General features: G+C 44.9%; 1 protein-coding gene across 3 annotated transcripts in view; it reads left to right on the forward strand.

Annotated features, from left to right (window-relative positions):
* The window catches only part of LOC141073039 (uncharacterized), a 79329-nt gene that overhangs the window by 46080 nt on the left and 12599 nt on the right, over positions 1-20650 (forward strand). Inside the window, exons 1-3 of one of the 3 annotated variants that reach the window (XM_073560352.1) lie at positions 9142-10653; positions 11766-11837; positions 12265-12375. The exons of 1 other annotated variant lie outside the window; for it this stretch is intronic. In XM_073560352.1, coding sequence (XP_073416453.1) covers positions 12312-12375 — 64 coding nt within the window. In that variant the 5' untranslated portion in view covers positions 9142-10653; positions 11766-11837; positions 12265-12311. Of the gene's footprint in view, positions 1-9141; positions 10654-11765; positions 11838-12264; positions 12376-20650 lie in introns of those variants that run through there. One more of the 3 variants, XM_073560351.1, reaches the window with a different exon arrangement.

The following is a 20650-nucleotide window of genomic DNA, read 5'->3' on the forward strand; positions in this document are numbered from 1 at the left end:
CCTGCCTCTCAGCTGTGACCTGAGTACGCCCCCAAGGCTGTCGAGATCACGGCCATCTTGTTGCAGCCCACAGCGTATGCTGTGGGATTTATTTTTCCCGTCATCGCACACAGTGCTAAGTGCATGCGATGACAGGAGCTGCCAGGGAGAAGCTGCCTGGAAGCGAGGGTCCGGGGTGAGTCTGCAGCTGGGAGGGTGATTGCAGTCTGTAATTAGTATTAGGCTGTGTGCACATGTTGCGTTTTTTTAAGCATTTCTGCCGCAGTTTTCCCGCAGCATTAGCACAGCATGTGCGGAATGCCATAGGAATGCATGAGAATCACTTACTTCCCGCATGTGGCTATATAGGCCAACCATGCGCGAAGTTAAGCATCTCATGTGCAGTTGGTACCCACGGTGTGGAGGAGAGGAGACTGACCTCCAGGTCCTGGGTACCATACCCCTGTAAAAAAAAGAATAAAAAATCGGGGTATATTTACCTTCCGGCGTCACACGCTGCATTCCCGGCCTCAGCGTTCCCAGTAATGCCTTGCGGCAAGGTCCTGTGATGACGTAGTCTCGCGTGACTCTAGCGGTCTCGTGAGATCGCTATAGCAACGCGAGACCAACGTCATCACAGGTCTCGCAAGGCATTACTGGGAACGGGAGCGCCGCTGAGACTGCGCGGGACATCGGAAGGTGAATATACTCCGATTTTTTTTTTTGATTTTTTTTTTTTAATCATTTTTAACATTCTATCTTTTACTATTGAGGCCGCATAGGCGGCCTCAATAGTAAAAAGCTGCTCACACTTGTCAAACACTATGTTTGACGAGTGTGACCAACCTGACAATCACTTTCCAAGCGATGCTTCAAATCGCTTGGAAAGTGCTTGAGAAAATCACGGCAAAATCGCAAACATAATCGCGGTAAAACCGCGCGATTTCTGGGAAGGAGTCCGGTTTTCAGTGTGCGTTTTAAAACGCTACGTGGGCCCATAGCCTTAAGGTGCTGTCACACCTAGCGATGTACCAGCGATCCCGACCAGCGATATGACGCGGTCAGGATCACTGGTGCATCGCTAAGTGGTTGCTAGTGAGCTGCCACACAGGCAGATCTCACCAGCGACATCGCTGGGGACGGGGATCGCTACTTACCTGTCACACCAGGCGATCCTGCGTCCTCCCGCCCGGCTCCACGCGTCGCTCGTCTTCACAGCAGGAAGCACCGCAGGAAGCAGACGACGAGAAACAGTCCTGAACGTTCTCGCGCGATCAGCGGTAACCAGCGGGGGAGCCGGTCGTAGGTAAGTATCAGACAGCGATGTCGCTAGCAATATCGCTATAACGTCACTAGTTATAGCGATATTGCTATCGATATCTCTTAGTGTGACATGCCCTTTACAGTACAGGCTGCAATCAGCGCTCACTGCCAACCTGTTCAGAGCACAGCAGGGAGATGGTCACACTGCTCTGCACTGAACACCATGCAGCACTTCCTGGTTAGAGGAGGGAAGTACATGGTGTTTCCCTATACAATGCATAGAATCAGGGGTGGGGAACTTGTGTGATACTGTCTGCTGAATTGTGTATCTAATCCTAAACAGTGTGATACTGTCTGCTGAATTGTGTATCTAATCCTATCCTGTGTGATACTGGGCTGTGTATCTAATCCTATCCTGTGTGATACTGACTGCTGAGCCGTGCATCTAATCCTATTCTGTGACATACTGTCTGCTGAGCCGTGTATCTAATCCTATTCTGTGTCATACTGTCTGCTGAGCCATGTGTCTAATCCTATCCTGTGTGATACTGTCTGCTGAGCCATGTGTCTAATCCTATCCTGTGTGATACTGTCTGCTGAGCCATGTGTCTAATCCTATCCTGTGTGATACTGTCTGCTGTGCTATGTATCTAATCCTATTCTGTGTGATACTGGGCTGTGTATCTAATACTATCCTGTGTGATACTGACTGCTGGGCTGTGTATCTAATCCTATCCTGTGTGAAACTGACTGCTGAGCCGTGTATCTAATCCTATCCTGTGTGATACTGACTGCTGAGCCGTGCATCTAATACTATCCTGTGTGATACTGACTGCTGGGCTGTGTATCTAATCCTATCCTGTGTGATACTGACTGCTGAGCCGTGTATCTAATCCTATCCTGTGTGATACTGTCTGCTGAGCCGTGTATCTAATCCTATCCTGTGTGATGACTGCAGAGCCGTGTATCTAATTCTCTCCTCTGAGACTGACTTCTGAGCCGTGTATCTAATCCTATCCTGTGTGATACTGACTGCTGAGCCGTGTATCTAATTCTCTCCTGTGTGCTGAGCTGTGTATCTAATCCTCTCATGTGTGATACTGATTGCTGAGCCGTGTATCTAATTCTATCCTGTGTGATATTGACTGCTGAACCGTGTATCTATTCCTATCCTGTGTGATACTGTGTGCTGAGCCGTGTATCTAATCCTCTCCTGTGTGATACTGTCTGCTGAGCCGTGTTTCTAATCCTATCCTGTGTGATACTGACTGCTTAGCCGTGTATCTAATCCTATCCCGTGTGATGCCATATGAGGTCTATATAACGGTATTATGTGTGATCTATATGGCGGTATTATGTGTGATCTATATGGCGGTTTTGTGTGATCTATGTGTGAACTAGAGCGGGTACAAAGGAGGGTAACAAAATTAATAAAGGGAATGGGGGAACTACAATACCAAGAGAGATTAGCAAAATTAGGATTATTTAGTCTAGAAAAAAAGGCGACTGAGGGGCGCTCTAATAACCATGTATAAGTATATAAGGGGACAATACAAATATCTCTCCGAGGATCTGTTTATACCAAGGAAGGTGACGGTCACAAGGGGGCATTCTCTGCGTCTGGAGGAGAAAAGGTTTTTCCACCAACATAGAAGAGGATTCTTTACTGTTAGGGCAGTGAGAATCTGGAATTCCTTGCCTGAGGAGGTGGTGACGGAGAACTCAGTCGAAGGGTTCAAGAGAGGCCTGGATGTCTTCCTGGAGCGTAACGATATTGTATCTTACAGTGATTGTTAGGTTCTTTAGAAGGACGTAGATCTGGGGATTTATTCTGACAGAATTTTATAGGCTGAACTGGATGGACTAATGTCTTTTTTCGGCCTTGCTTGCTAACTATATGGTGGTATTACGTATGATCTATATGGTGGTATTATGTGACAACTACGGCATTATGTGTGAACTATATGGCGGTATTACGAGCGAGCTATATGGCGGTATTACGAGCGAGCTATATGGCGGTATTACGAGCGAGCTATATGGCGGTATTACGAGCGAGCTATATGGCGGTATTACGAGCGAGCTATATGGCGGTATTACGAGCGAGCTATATGGCGGTATTACGAGCGAGCTATATGGCGGTATTACGAGCGAGCTATATGGCGGTATTACGAGCGAGCTATATGGCGGTATTACGAGCGAGCTATATGGCGGTATTACGAGCGAGCTATATGGCGGTATTACGAGCGAGCTATATGGCGGTATTACGAGCGAGCTATATGGCGGTATTACGAGCGAGCTATATGGCGGTATTACGAGCGAGCTATAAGGCGGTATTATGTGTGATCTATATGGCGGTATTATGTGTGATCTATATGGTGGTATTATGTGTGATCTATATGGCGGTATTATGAGTGAGCTATATGGCGGTATTATGAGTGAGCTATATGGCGGTATTATGTGATAACACTATGGCAGTATTATCTGCAGAAAGGGGACCTATTCTAGGGTGGTTCTGGCTGAGCACCGGCACACAGGTCTGGGGTAATAGAGGGGGCAGCATGACCTCCAGTTAGATACGGTCAGGGGGGGCTGGTGAGGCAGCTAAAGAGAGGGGTCTCATTCTTATCGTTACTATATGGCTACATTCCCCCCCTCCCCAGCCTGCTTCCCCGGACTGCGCCTGTCGCCTCACTTTCACACGTCGCCAGGACAGGACGGAGAAGACAGGATCGGAGGAGGGGAATGGGGTCTTTGCATGCAAAGTCTGAAACAGAACAGGCCATCAATCAGCAGAAATGTCTCCCTGATTTCTGTAGAATCCCTGGCTGCTCCGTGCACCGAACAGTGTGCCTCACCCATAGACCAGCTCTCCTGAAATACTCTGTGCTGCTGTCACCCTGCTCCCTCCATCATATATCTCCCAGAATCCTTGCTGCCTGCCATCCTTGATGACTGTCTATTTGTCAGTATAACTTTTCAGTCACCAACAAAATGGCTGCTCACTGTGTTCCTAAGTGTCATCCTCTCTTATCCCTTAGCAAACACCCAGAAGGGATAACGTAAAACTTGTATAATCTTAAGGCTACGTGCACACGCTGCAGAATGGGGTGCGGATTTGGCCGCGCGGTTTTACCTGCGGATTGCTCTGCGGTTTTGCCCTGCGGTTTTCCATCCCCACAATGGAGGAGATGGCAAACCGCAGCGGAATCCGCAGAAAGAATTGACATGTCAATTCTTTCTGCGGTTTCAAAACCGCAGGAAAACCGCGTGGAAAAATCTGCACCGTCTGCACTGTGGTTTTTTATTCCCATAGGGAATAATGGTAGTGTACACCGCAGCAAAAACTGCTGTGGACCCGCAGCGGCCAAATCCGCATTGCATTAATCCATTTTAATTACAATTTTAAGCTTAATTTCACTAAAAAACAATCTACAAGAAAACTGGTGGCACCTTCCCTTTAAGGCGATTAAACATATAATTTAACCTTGGGCTGCTCTTTTATTTCTATCTCATAATACTGGGGGCGGCTTTCTGGCCCGATATAACCCTGTTAACGGACCAGGCGTATATCGAAAGAGTAAATGGTGGCAGTTCTCCCGGGCTGATGAGGTTCTGTTTCACTGATTCTAGTGAAAGGGGCCACTCAGCCTGTCAGGGTTGTGGCCGAGTGTAGTACCACGTCAGTGACTGCGTGGGCCACATTCTCTCACTCCCTGGATCCATCTGGATAGGAGGGTGTCTGTGTAAAACTGTGCCAAGCTGACCTTACCTGTCCCTAGGGGATGCGGAACGTCACATTGGTACAAGTGGGGAGACCGCACCATGTGATCCCACTGATGTAATATTGATGTCAGACGGGGTGACGAGGTGTGGCTCCTTCACGTTCCCTCACATAGACGTGTTTTATTTCTATGGTTTAGACCAGGGGTCCTCAAACTACAGCCCGAGGGCCACATGTGGTCCGCCGAGGACATTTATCCGGCCCACTACAGTTCAATGCCGGCGGGCCGAGAGACGGCGAGGAAAGGCATTGCGCAGCCTTCCATATGCAGCACAGACGACGTAATTGTCATGCGGCCTGATGACGTCATACCGCTGCATAGTGCGAGTTATTTTTAATGGTTTCAACACTCCAATTATTTTACTAAATATTGATATGATTTAACATATATGTATATATATATCCTTCTAACCTCCCTGAACATCCCTGAAGGACAGATCACTGAAACTTGGTCAAACTGTCCAAACTGGTTTTTATTATCTTAACACTTATCTTCTAAACAAAAGGACATCCAAAGATGAGTTGGTTTTATAGACCTTTTCCCAGGAGATGTTAATCAGTTTGTGTCCAGTACACTTACCTTGTTGACATCAAAGAAGTTTTACACATAAAAGAGCACACAGATATACAGGGAGGGGGGACACACACAGAGGGCAAAGGGGAGATGTGACAGAGGAGAGAGGACCCGGAAATGAGAGAGAGATGGACACAGATTGAATTCTACCTGAATAATGTGATGTGTGTTTAATTCACTTGTATATTTATTGTTTATACTGTTTATTATTTAATCTTATCATTTATTAAGTAAATTCAATTCTTGTGTGAGCATTTCCTTATTCATAGAATCATAGAATCATAGAATCGTAGAGTTGGAAGGGACCTCCTGGGCCATCTGGTCCAACCCCCTGCTCAAAGCAGGATTCGCTAAATCATCCCAGTCAGATGTCTGTCCAGCCTCTGTTTGAAGACTTCCATTGAAGGAGAACTCACCACTTCTCGTGGCAGCCTGTTCCACTCATTGATCACTCTAACTGCCAAAAAGTTTTTTCTAATATCTAATCTGTGTCTCTTCCCATTCAGTTTCATCCCATTGCTTCTAGTCTTTCCTTGTGCAAATGAGAATAAAGTTGATCCTTCTACAAAGTGACAGCCCTTTAGATATTTGTAGACAGCTATTAAGTCTCCTCTCAGTCTTCTCTTTTGCAAACTAAACATTCCCAAATCCTGCAACCTTTCCTCATAAGACAGGGTTTGCAGACCGGTCACCATTCTGGTCGCTCTTTTCTGAACTTGCTCCAGTTTGTTGATGTCTTTTTTAAAATGTGGTGCCCAAAACTGGACACAATATTCCAGATGAGGTCTGACCAAAGAGGAGTAGAGGGAAATAATGACTTCACGTGATCTAGACTGTATGCTTCTGTTAATACATCCTAGAATTGCATTTGCCTTTTTTGCTGCTGCATCACACTGTTGACTCATATTCAGTCTGTGATCTATTAGTATACCCAAGTCTTTTTCACATGTGCTGTCACTTAGCCCTATTCCTCCCATTCTATATATGCTTTTTTCATTTTTATTGCCCAGATGTAGTACTTTGCATTTCTCCCTGTTAAAAACCATTCTGTTAGTTGCTGCCCACTTCTCCAGTTTATTTAAATCTTTTTGAATCCTCTCTCTCTCTTCTCTAGTATTAGCTATCCCTCCTAGCTTTGTGTCATCAGCAAATTTAATCAGTTTACCCTCAATTCCTTCATCTAAATCGTTGATAAAGATGTTGAACAATACAGGGCCCAGGACAGAGCCCTGTGGTACCCCACTTGAGACATTCTTCCAACTGGATGTGCAGCCATTTACGACCACTCTTTGGGTCCGATCACTAAGCCAGTTATGAATCCACCTAACAGTTGCCTTGTCCATTCCATACTTAGTCATTTTTTCAATAAGGATTGTATGAGAGACTTTGTCAAATGCTTTGCTGAAGTCAAGATATACTATATCTACAGCATTTCCTTGATCCACCCAATCAGTGATACCGTCATAGAAGGAAATTAAGTTAGTCTGACATGACTTATTAGTTAGAAACCCATGCTGACTCTGTTTAATCACTTCATTCTTATCCAGGTATCGACATACATGTTGTTTAATAATTTGTTCAAAGATCTTTCCTGGTATAGAAGTCAGACTCACCGGCCTATAGTTGCCTGGGTCCACCTTCTTCCCCTTTTTGAAGATAGGAACAACATTTGCTCTTCTCCAGTCTTCTGGCACTTCTCCTGTTCTCCAAGAATTTTCAAAGATTATGGAGAGGGGTTCAAAAATTTCTTCTGCTATCTCCTTCAGTACTCTGGGGTGTAATTCATCTGGACCTGGAGACTTGAATTCATTTAGGTTAGCTAAGTGTTTCCTCACTATCTTTCTGTTTATAGATATCCTGGATTCTTCTATTCCCTTAATAGGACAGTGAATAACAGTTGATGTTGCATTTCCTTTCTGAGAGAAAACAGATGCAAAATAGGAATTTAAAAGTTCAGCCTTCTCAACATCCTGTCTTACTATTTCATCATTTTCATCCTGTAAAAATCCTATAGCATCTTTGACTTTTCTTTTACTTTTGACATATCCCCAAAATCCTTTATTATTGCTTTTGACATCTCTTGCAAGCCTCAGTTCATTTTCAGCTTTAGATAATCTGATTTGTGCCCTGCAGGTTCTGCAGACAGCATTATATTCTTCTTTAGATATGCCTCCCTCTTTCCATTTTATAAACATTTTTTTCTTCCTTTTTAGCATGTGCTTAAGTTCTGTGTTCATCCATCCTGGTTTCCTTAAATGCTTCCTATTCTTCCCTCTTTTCGGAATTGTTAACAACTGTGCTTTGAGAATTTCATTTTTCAAGATTTCCCATCCTTCCTGGACATTTTTGTCTTTAAGGATATCCAGCCATTTGATCCCTCCAATTCTCTTTCTGAATCCCTTAAAATCTGCCTTTCTGAAATCTAACCTTGACGTCTGAGTCTTCACAGGTCTTCCACCTCTAGTTATCCAAAATTCTAAAATAGCATGGTCGCTACCTCCTAGGGTCCCAGCCACTTTTACCTCCTCAACCATTTCCTCCCTGTTTATAAGCATTAGATCCAAGGTAGCAGTTCCCCTTGTTTTCTCCCTTACCTTTTGGAAGATAAAGTTGTCAGCAAGAGAGGATAAGAATTTCCTTGACCTGTTAGTTTTGCCTGAGAGAGATTCCCAACAAATGTCTGGATAGTTGAAATCTCCCATGACAACTATGTCATATTTTTTGGAGAACTTGGCCATCTGATGCATAAAGAGTTCATCTATATCTTCGGCTTGCACAGGCGGCCTGTAGTAAATGCCTACAATGGTGTCCTTTCCATTGTTCTGTCCTTGTATTCTTACCCAAACAGTTTCCACAGAACTCCCAGTCTCTGAAGCTTCAATCTCTGTGCAGATATACGCGTTTCGAACATACAATGCGACACCCCCTCCTCGTTTATCAAGTCTGTTTCTTGCAAATAAGTTGTATCCTTCTAGTCTTGTATTCCAATCATGTGTATTGTCCCACCAAGTTTCAGTGATTCCAATTACATCATATTTCTTTTCCTGTGTTAGTAGTTCCAATTCTCCTTGTTTGTTGCCCATGCTTTGTGCATTAGTATAGAAACATTTTAGTTTGTGATTGGTTTCTCTTTCTCCAATATTTTTATTAATTAGATTCTTTCGTCTTTGTTCTTCCTTTCCACTTCTAATAGCAGAGTTCTCAATAGCATTTGTCAGGTGTATGGCTTTTTCTGGTCTTTTGCTTCCCTTCCCATGTTGTTCTAGTTTAAAGCTCTCCTTACAAGTGTAGCAAGGCGACTTCCAAATACATGCTTTCCAGTCTTCGTAAGGTGCACCCCATCTCTAGCAAGTAGTCCATCGTATAAGTAGTTCACTCCGTGATCCAGAAATCCAAATCGTTGCTGACGGCACCATCGACGTAGCCAGTTGTTCACCTGCAGAATCTTATTCCACCTCCTTGTTCCATGGCCATCCACTGGGAGGATGGAAGAGAAGACCACCTGCGCTCCCAGTTCTTTCACTTTCTTGCCTAAGTCTTCAAAGTCTCTGCAGATGATTTCCAGGTCGTTTCTTGCGGTGTCATTTGTCCCCACATGTAGTAGCAGGAATGGGTAGTCATCTGTAGGTCTGAAGAGTCCTGATATCCTGTCAGACACATCTTTAATTTTTGCACCTGGAAGACAGCACATTTCTCTTGTAGTTATATCCGGTCTGCAGATAGCGGCCTCAGTTCCTCTCAACAGGGAATCCCCCATGACCACCACTCTCCGTTTCTTCTTCACAACATTTTTCTTTCTCCATCCAGGAGGACTCTGAAGGCGTACAAGGTTGCTGTTTGTTGGCAAAGTCTTATCCTGATGTATTTCTTCATCGTTTTCCTGCGTGAGAGCCTGGTACTGGTTCCTGAGCAGTATGGGTGCTGACTGCCTCCTGATCCTCCTGCTTCTCTGGGTCACATGTCTCCATTCCTCTGTTTCTTCAGGTGCACTTCGAATTTCTTCTCTTTCTGTAACATGAAGAGATAATTCTGCTCTGTCCAAGAACTCTTCACCTTCCTTAATGATCTTCAACGTAGCTAACCTCTCTTCGAGATTTTGCAACTTTTCCTCCAACAGGGCCACAAGCTTGCATTTGTGGCATGTGAAGTTTGGCTTTTCCACTGGTAAATCTGTGAACATGTAGCAAGAAATGCAGCTCACCAAATGGCTCCTGGCCTCTTCCATCTTGAGATTTCTTAAAAACGATGAAAGATGAGCCAAATTTCGCGCGCCGACAGGCGCACTGGGAATATGCAAATGATCTCCTCAAGACTCTTCCCCTGGTTTTCCGATTTCCTCTTTTCAGCTGCAACCACCAAAACCCAGTGATCGTTGAGCTCGCAGAGACTCTTCACTTATCCCAGAATGCACTGGGAATATGCAAATGATCTCCTCAAGACTCTTCCCCTGGTTTTCCGATTTCCTCTTTTCAGCTGCAACCACCAAAACCCAGTGATCGTTGAGCTCGCAGAGACTCTTCACTTATCCCAGAATGCACTGGGAATATGCAAATGATCTCCTCAAGACTCTTCCCCTGGTTTTCCGATTTCCTCTTTTCAGCTGCAACCACCAAAACCCAGTGATCGTTGAGCTCGCAGAGACTCTTCACTTATCCCAGAATGCACTGGGAATATGCAAATGATCTCCTCAAGACTCTTCCCCTGGTTTTCCGATTTCCTCTTTTCAGCTGCAACCACCAAAACCCAGTGATCGTTGAGCTCGCAGAGACTCTTCACTTATCCCAGAATGCACTGGGAATATGCAAATGATCTCCTCAAGACTCTTCCCCTGGTTTTCCGATTTCCTCTTTTCAGCTGCAACCACCAAAACCCAGTGATCGTTGAGCTCGCAGAGACTCTTCACTTATCCCAGAATGCACTGGGAATATGCAAATGATCTCCTCAAGACTCTTCCCCTGGTATTCATTACAATCCATTCAAATTCGTTACATTACAGCCGCCTGTGCCAGAAGGAGACGGAGTGGAGTGTGCTTCTTCAGAGCAGCGGGGGACATAGGTGAGTACTGGCATTATTTTAGCATGTCAATTGGGGATGTATGCTGCCTATTGGGGACATTTACCTGCCTATTGGGGACTCTCGCACCACACCTGTCTGAGCCTGAGGTAAAAGCACAGTTCCACCAATATGGGCACTGGGGAGGCTGAAATGATATGGACTGGCGAGGCTGCATTGATGGGCACTGATCAGGCTGCATTGATGGGCACTGATCAGGCTGCATTGATGGGCACTGATCAGGCTGCATTGATGGGCGCTGATCAGGCTGCATTGATGGGCACTAATCAGGCTGCATTGATGGGCGCTGATCAGGCTGCATTGATGGGCGCTGATCAGGCTGCATTGATGGGCACTGATCAGGCTGCATTGATGGGCACTGATCAGGCTGCATTGATGGGCACTGATCAGACTGCATTGATGGACGCTGATCAGGCTGCATTGATGGACGCTGATCAGGCTGCATTGATGGGCACTGATCAGGCTGCATTGATGGGCACTGATCAGGCTGCATTGATGGGCACTGATCAGGCTGCATTGATGGGCACTGATCAGGCTGCATTGATGGGCACTGATCAGGCTGCATTGATGGGCGCTGATCAGGCTGCATTGATGGGCGCTAATCAGGCTGCATTGATGGGCGCTGATCAGGCTGCATTGATGGGCACTGATCAGGCTGCATTGATGGGCACTGATCAGACTGCATTGATGGACGCTGATCAGGCTGCATTGATGGGCACTGATCAGGCTGCATTGATGGGCACTGATCAGGCTGCATTGATGGGCGCTGATCAGGCTGCATTGATGGACGCTGATCAGGCTGCATTGATGGGCACTGATCAGGCTGCATTGATGGGCACTGATCAGGCTGCATTGATGGGCACTGATCAGGCTGCATTGATGGGCACTGATCAGGCTGCATTGACGTGTCCGCGCTCAGAGCTTTTCAATAGTTCTTACAAACTTACAAGAGGTGAGCTGAAATGTATCTTTTTCAGTATTGATGGTCAGTGCAGTCTGTATGTCTCTGTGTGGTCAATTTTATTGCTGGTATAGTTTTAGTAGCGCTGTATATATATGTTGGTATTTTACTAATAGCAATTTGGAATCCCTAGGAAACAATGATATGAAGAAAAACAAAAATTGACTCTGAGTGTAGGATATTCAAAGAACCCATTGAAATATCGGTAAGTTTGTTGATTTAACTTTTCTTGTTCTTCTTTTTAAATATTGTATTTGTTCCTGTTTTGTTTTTACTTCAAAATAAGTTATGTGCAGTGTGCATAGGAATTTGTTCATAGTTTTTTTGTTTTAAACTATTCCAGCCCTCCAATGGTCTGAAGGATAGTGAACTGGCCCCCTGTTTAAAAAGTTTGAGGACCCCTAGTTTAGACCATACTGTGCTGTGTGTAATTATTAAAAAGGGGCAGACGATTTCTCTAACATGACATTTATATAATACGTGAATGACATAATATAGTGTGTACCACAAAAATACAAAAGTTCCAGACAAAGCAATTCTTATATAATGAAAAATTAATTGTAGTAAAGGCGTCTATATTGAACATTCCACGTGACTTTTCCTTCTCTGTGACTTTTATATTATTTTCACAGTTTTGAAATCCAGGCAAAATCTGCTGAGAAATCATCCTAAAGCCGTAATGGAGAAAGGAGAAAGTGATGTGCGGGGAGATGAGTGTCGGCACAAAGAAAACTTTCCTACAGGTAACCGTCTTGATGAGGAGTCACCACAAAATAAATAAGAGAAGAGTCACATTCTCCTCATTCACCGGACCGGACAGTTCTAGGCTAGATGTTTTATATTATGTTTTTTTAAGGGTTTTTTTTTTGCCGTAGAGTCCCCAATTCATCGAAAATTCAGATTATACATGGTGCTATGTGTGATAACACCGGCTGTGAGTAGTTGTGTAGCAAACCTATTACTCGTCACATCTAATCTGACAGGTGCCCCGCCCCCTATCAAAGTGTATCAAACTGTCTAAGGCTAGTTTCACACTAGCGCTTTTGAGCGCAGCGACTGCCTGCGCACGGCCGCCGCTAAGCCCCGCTCCCTGCCGCGCCTCTGCCGGTAGCTCCGCCTACCGGCGCATGATGCTGCATGCGTCCTGCATCCCCTATCTTTATCACTGGGGGGCGCAGGCCGTGCGCAGTATGCGTTTGGCGGCGCATGCACCTTTTTGACGGTGCGCCGAGCGCAACCAAACTGCAGCAGGTTGCGTTTGGCGCAGGTCGGCGCGGCAGCGGGCGGGGCTTAGCGGCGGCCGTGCGCAGGCCATCGCTGCGCTCAAAAGCACTAGTGTGAAACTAGCCTAATCCCTCCCCTCCGCAGTGTGTGACCCCTCCCCATCGCTGCCTATAAAGGGGCCTTGTCCTCAAGGCAGTGTGTGCCGGGCATCAGTTATTCTTCAGTAACACAGCCACGGATCAACACTGATACATTAGTGCACATGTGCTTGAAGTAGATCAAAAAAAAAAAAAAAAATAGCATCATACATAAATCACAGCTTAAAACACAATTAGAGTGTACTTAGACATGGATTTGCAGTTTTGTCAGTAATCATAGACAATTCAAAAAAGGGAACATTTTGATACTTCACACAGTCACTTATCTGATTATAGTAGTGCCCAGTCTTATGTCCCTTGTCCCTACGCGTTTCGCCCCCTTCCATTATTGGGGCTCATCAGGGGACCCAACATAGGAGTGTGCACTTTATTATTTGTGATACAGTGATTATAATATAGTTATTGTATGGTCTAGCCTCTTAGACCCACTCTAAGCAATTGCATGCTAATTTTCCTTGCAATATATGATTATAACGACCATGGTCAGGGATAGCAGACCGTTTCTGCAGACAAATACACATTTGTGGCCTGATGGAGGTCATTTTGCAGGGATCTGGCAGTGCTCCTCCTGGTCCTCCTTGCACAAAGGCTGAGGTAGCGGTCCTGCTGCTGGGTTGTTGCCCTCCTACGACCCCCTCCACGTCTCCTGGTAGCGCCTCCAGCCTCTGGACACTATGCTGACAGACACAGCAAACCTTCTTGCAACAGTTTGCATTGATGAAGGGGTTAAATATGTATTTATAGTTATATTTTTTTTTTTTATTTTGTATTTTTTTTATAACTTTAAAAAAAAATTCTCTAAGCCTCTCTATAGGACTTTAACGTTATTAACCCTGATCACTATTATAATACATTGCAATGCATCACAGCTTCAGTTATTCACTGACCCAAGCTCCATAGACCATGTTCTGAGCATGTTCTAAATGCTGCCATCAGTATCGACATTTAAACACTCAAGGTTATCCCAAAATATTAATTCAATATGGGTAAATAAATCAATACAAAGGTCATATAACTACTAAACCCCCTACTGGTCAGATAAGACAAGGAGGAAAAACAGTATTTTTTTTTACCAACAAATTATTCTTTTTTTTTAATACAATATACCTTTTGGGAGGTTTTTTTTTTAATTAGTGCATGAGAACCCTATGTAATTAATAAAGTGCTGAATAGTGCTTAATAAGAAAGGGCTCCAACTTGTGACGTTATAGCGATATTGCTAGCGACATCGCTGTGTCTGATACTTACCTACGACCCACTCCCCCGCTGGTTATCGCTGATCGCGCGAGAACGTCCAAGACTGTTTCTCGTCGTCAGCTTCCTGTGGAGAGACGAGCGTGGAGCCGGGCGGGAGGACGCAGGATCGCCTAGTGTGACAGGTAAGTAGCGACCTCCGTCCCCAGCGATGTCGCTGGTGAGATCTGCCTGTGTGACAGCTCACTAGCGACCACTTAGCGATGTACCAGCGATCCTGACCGCGTCATATCGCTGGTCGGGATCGCTGGTACATCGCTAAGTGTGACAGTACCTTAAATGAAATACAGTTACTTACTGATAGTAACAAGTGGAAGGACCCCTGCCTGCCGCCCCTACGCGCGTTTCGCTAGTGTCTCCATCAGGAGGCGTGGCTAATCTTTGCAACGAAGTTGGTATATAAAGAACCGCCTTCTAATCAGATGGGGCTGTGAGTACACTTGTGTCCGCAATGGCGCATGCGCTAGGCCAGTGCGCGCCCACAAACAGTGGAGCATCCTTCAGCGCGCCCGGATCGTAAGCGTCCCACCACTGCTAGGCAGCCAGGGACGACAGCGGACCACATGAGCACTTCGGGAAGGTTTGGGCAAGATCGGGCCCGTGCATGCGCACTGGACATAAAAGTGTGTAACTGAAAAGACTGGAATGTATGTACTAAAAGGGATTTACATTTGGCTATTTATATAGCAAGACATCTGATATCTTTAGTGATGGCTATGCCATATTAAGATATAATTTCTTTTAAGGGAACAATTATATCAATCATGTAATTACAAATACAAGTAGATTATAAAAAAGGGGGGTAAGGAAGGTATAAGGTGAAGGAGTGCCAAATAAGTGCTTGGTGCATGATATGCATCATTATTATAATATCTTAAAATTTAACTAATAAGTCAGAAAATGGTATACGAGTGAGTGTGATAAAATGTCAATATAATAAAAGTAATGGATGAATAGGAGTGTAAGGTGTTAAATACTATTAAATACATAAGTTAAAAAATTCCACATATATAATAATGATAAAAATACAAAAACATGATTAAAAAGCATAAATAACAGAGTGATATATGAAAAAATTCCCATATACTATTGAATACATGATTTAAAAAAATCCCACATACGTCATAATAAAAAATACAAAATTATGATTGAAAAAAGGCATAATAAATAGCATTATATATAAATTCCCATTTAATTATGAAAACTCCAACACTGTCTTGGTATATAAAAAATACAAAAATGAAGAAAAATAAAATAATCTACTATATAATCGTCTAATTCTGTCTGTCTCTCTGTTTGTAACGGAGTGCCCGGCTGGCCGCGACCAATCAACAACAGGTGCAGTCTGGCCGCCAATTGGCGCAGAATTCGAACGACGCACGCTACCATCAGGAGATCTGCGGCGCTAGCTGCTGATCTCACGACGGTTCATAAATAAACTACATACATATTCGAGAATACCCGATGCCCGGGCCACCATCTAGTCTATATATATATATATATATATATATATATATATATATATATATATATATATATATATATATATATATATTGCCTTAAGTTGTCTGTCATCCACTTTCGTCTGGATGTCCCCAAATCCCACAATGTACCGGAAGTACGCCGACCGCCATATTGGAATACCCAAGTGATGGGTATTCCAATATGGCACCCGCTGGTGGTACTAGGCCCTTCCATAGTACCACCAGCGGGACACCGCCGGACCCCCCCGCTGCTGGGCCCCCCGCCTCCACTGCCGGACCCGCCGCTGCCTGTCCACCCACCTCCGTGCAGACACAGCCGGCAGGAAAGACCGCGGCTTGCGGCCTGTGCTTTGAGATGGGGTGCTGGCGCCCTCTGGTGGCGCCGCACCCCATCTCCAGCATAGGCCACAAGCCGTGGTCTTTCCTGCCGGCTGCCCGCCGTCTCCACTGGACCCCCCGCTGCCGCGGCTGGCCATGCCGCCAGACCCCCCCGCTGGACCTGCTGCTGCCTGCCCACCCACCTCCATGCAGTCACAGCCGGCAGGAAAGACCGCGGCCTGCGCTGGAGATGGGGTGCGGGCGCCCTCTGGTGGCACCGCACCCCATCTCCAGCACAGGCTGGAAGCCGTGGTCTTTCCTGCCAGCCACGCCGCCGGACCCGCAGGGTGAGGGGGTTGTAACGAGGGGGGGTATCGCACACACACGTGCATACCCACACACACGTACTCATACACACACACACACTCACACACACGTACTCACACATATATACACACACACACGTACTCACATCTCCAGCACAGGCCGCAAACCACCCTCTTTCCTGCCGGCTGTGACTGCATGGAGGTGGGTGGGCAGGCAGCTGCGGGACACACACATGTACACACACGCACACACATGTACACAGACGTACTCACACACACTTCCTTCCCGATGAGATAGCATCGGGCACACCTCTAGTAGTAAATAATAGGCCAAAATGTCCATAATTATCCCAATTTCTTGAAATGAGGTTATTCTTCAGTTTAAAAAAGGTCTATTCATCACAGGTCCACATCACAAGGAGGGCGGAAACATATATCTAAAAAATAAATAAAAATTAAAACCATACTCTTAAAAAAACAAAAGATTGAAAACCCATTTAATTTAAAGGAAATGGCTAAGACCATGACTTTCATTATGTCCAACTGGGACCATGGTATTGAGCCTATAAATCCAGCGGCTCTCTACCTGTGACAGCTCTTTAAATAAATCACCACCCCGTATACCAAATTATACCTGATCAATGGCCACAATCTACAGATCTTTTGCATCCGAATTATGGAAAATGTTGTAGTCTCTTGGTAACGTTTTCAATTGATCGCCTTCTTGAGCATCTTTTGATTTTTCAAGATCATGGACATGCTCACGTATTCTGATGCACAGTTCTCTTGTAGTCATCCCTATGTGATTGACAGGTTGGTCACACTTGTCAAACATAGTGTTGACAAGTGTGATCAACTTTTTACTATTGATGCTGCCTATGAAAAAGCATCAATAGTAAAGATAGAATGTAAAAAAAAATTAAAAAAAAAAAAAAAAAAAGTTAATCTCACCTTCCGACAGCCCCCCGATCTCCTCTCCATTCTCCCGGCATCTTGCGGTCCCAGTAATGCTTAGCGCGAAGGACCGGAGATGACGTCACGCTCGCAAGAGATGCCGGGTGCGTGGCGAGATGCGGGAAAGAGTCCGGGGGCCGTCGGAAGGTGAGTATATAACTATTTTTTATTTTAATTCTATTTTTTCAAGTTTATGGTACCCAGTGCATGGAGGAATGTCTCCTCTCCTCCAGACCCTGGGTACCATCTGCACATTGAGCGCTCACTTTACGCATTTCAGTGCAATCCTATGGGTGCGAAATCGCCACGATTCCACACAAAGAATGAGCATACTGCAGATTTTACCTCGATGCGATTCCGCAGTGGTAAAATCCGCAGCATTACCACAGCATTGCGGAATCCCATAAGACTGCATGGGATGCAGGTTTTTTTGCGTTTTCGCGGCAATTCCGCAGCTGAAAATCGCCGCAAAAGCACAAAAAAAGCAACGTGTGCACATAGCCTAAACGTTTTAAAGCATGATCCAATACGATTAACCCCTTCACTACCAAGGGTGGTTTGCACGTTAACTCCCGGGCCAATTTTTACAATTCTGACCACTGTCCCTTTATGAGGTAATAACTCTGGAACGCTTCCATGGATCCCGGTGATTCTGACATTGGTTTCTCGTGACATATTGTACTTCATGGTAGTGGTAAAATTTCATTCAAATAACTTGTGCTTATTTGTGAAAAAAACGGAAATTTGGCGAAAATTTTGAAAATTTCGCAATTTTCCAACTTTGAATTTTTATGCCCTTCAATCACAGCGATACGGCACACAAAAAACTTAATAAATAACATTTCCCACATGTTTACTTTACATCAGCACAATTTTGGAACCAAAATTTTTTTTTGTTAGGAAGTTATAAGGGTTAAAATTTGACCAGCGATTTCTCATTTTTGCAACAACGTTTTATTTTACGGACCACATCACATTTGAAGCCACTTTGAGGGGTCTATATGATAGAAAATACGCAAAAGTGACACCATTCTAAAAACTGCACCCCTTAAGGTGCTCAAAACCACATTCAAGAAGTTTATTAACCCTTCAGGTGCTTCACAGGAATTTTTTGAATATTTAAAAAAAAATGAACATTTAACTTTTTTTCACAAAAAAAATACTTCAAGTTCAATTTTTTTTATTTTACCAAGGGTAACAGCAGAAATTGGACTGCAAAAGTTATTGTGCAATTTGTCCTGAGTACGCTGATACCTGATATGTGGGGGGGGAACCACTGTTTCGGTGCATGGCAGAGCTCAAAAGGGAAGGAGCGCTGTTTGACTTTTTCAATGCAAAATTGGCTGGAATTCAGATCGGACGCCATGTCACGTTTGGAGAGCCCCTGATGTACCTAAACACTGGAAACCCCCCACAAGTGACCCCATTTTGGAAACTAGACCCCCCAAGGAACTTATCTAGATGCGTGGTGAGAACTTTGAACCCCCAAGAGCTTCACAGAAGTTTATAACGTACAGCCGTACAATTAAAAAATCATATTTTTTCCACAAAAATGATCTTTTCACCCTCGATTCTTATTTTTCCAAGGGTAAAAGGACCCTAAAAGTTATTGTGCAATTTGTCCTGAGTACGCTGATACCCCATATGTAGGTGTAAACGACTATTTGGGCGCATGGCGGAGCTCGGAAGGGAAGCAGCGCCATTTGACGTTTTTGGCTGGAATTGAGATCGGACACCATGTCGCGTTTGGAAAGCCCCTGATGTACCAAAACAGTGGAAACCCCCCACAAATGACACCATTTTGGAAACTAGACCCCCCAAGGAACTTATCTAGATGTGTGGTGAGCACTTTGAACCCCCCAGTGCTTCACAGAAGTTTATAATGCCCAGGCGTGAAAATAAAAAAAATCTTATTTTTTCCACAAACATGATCTTTTAGTCCCCAATTTTTTATTTTCCCAAGGGTAACAGGAGAAATTGGACCCCAAAAGTTGTTGTCCAATTTGTCCTGAGTACGCTGATACCTCATATGTGGGAGAAAACTACTGTATGGGCACACGTCGGGGCTCGGAAGGGAAGGAGTGACGTTTTGGAATGCAGACTTTGATGGAATGGTCTGCGGGTGTCATGTGCGTTTGGAGAGCCTCTGATGTGCCTAAACTATACAAACTCCCCACAAGTGACCACATTTTGGAAACTAGACCCCCCACGGAACTTATCTAGATGCGTGGTGAGCACTTTGAACCCCCAAGTGCTTCACAGAAGTTTATAACGCCCGGGCGTGAAAATAAAAATCATTTTTTCCACAAAAATTATATTTTTGCCCCCAATTTTTTATTTTCCTAAGGGCAACAGGAGAAATTGGACCCCTAAAGTTGTTTTGCAATTTGTCCTGAGTAGGCTGATACCCCATATGTGGGGGTAAAACACTGTTTGGGCGCATGGCAGAGCTTGGAAGGGAAGGAGCACCATTAGACTTTTTCAACGCAGAATTGGCTGGAATTGAGATCAGACAACATGTTGTGTTTGGAGAGCACCTGATGTGCCCAAACAGTGGAAACCCCCAATTCTAACTCCAGCCCTAACCCTTATGGGGAAAATGGAAATAAATACTTAAAGTACCCTTTAACCCCCGGTACACCGCGATCGTGTTTGATCGCGGTGTGCAAGGGGTTAACGTGTCGGGGGCGGTCAGTGACCGCCCCTGACACATTGTGCCGGGTGTCAGCTGTGATAATCAGCTGACACCCGGCCGCGATCAGCGGCGCTCACCACGTGAGCGCCGCTGATCTCACTAGACGTACTATTCCGTCCTTGGGACTTAGGTCCCAGGTCACATGGACGGAATAGTACGTCCAATGTAGGAAAGGGGTTAAGGGTAAAGAATTTTTCAACTCGGATTATTTTTTAGATATATGTTTCCCCCCTCCTTGTGATGTGGACCTGTGATGAATAGTCCTTTTTGAAACTGAAGAATAACCTCATTTCAAGAAATTGGGATAATTATGGACATTTTGGCCTATTATTTATTGGTAGCTATGAACCCGTTCTACGCCCGGGTGGCAAGCATTTTTATTGGTATATGGTCTCCCATCCTGGTACGTGCTGCCCCCTTCCTGTCCTGGTATGCGTGGCACCCCTCCACCCTATCCTGGTATGCATGGTACCCTCACCCCCCCAATCCTGGTATGCATGGCACCCCATTCCTCGTCCTGGTATGCATGGTACCCCCTCATTCGTATCCTGGTGTGCATGGTAAACCCTCATCCCTATCCTGGTATGTATGGTCCCCTTACTCCC

Source organism: Dendrobates tinctorius, unplaced genomic scaffold (assembly GCF_039654945.1).
Source record: "Dendrobates tinctorius isolate UK_male_01 unplaced genomic scaffold, ASM3965494v1 ptg000295l, whole genome shotgun sequence".
In the NCBI taxonomy this organism is placed as follows: Eukaryota; Metazoa; Chordata; class Amphibia; order Anura; family Dendrobatidae; genus Dendrobates; species Dendrobates tinctorius.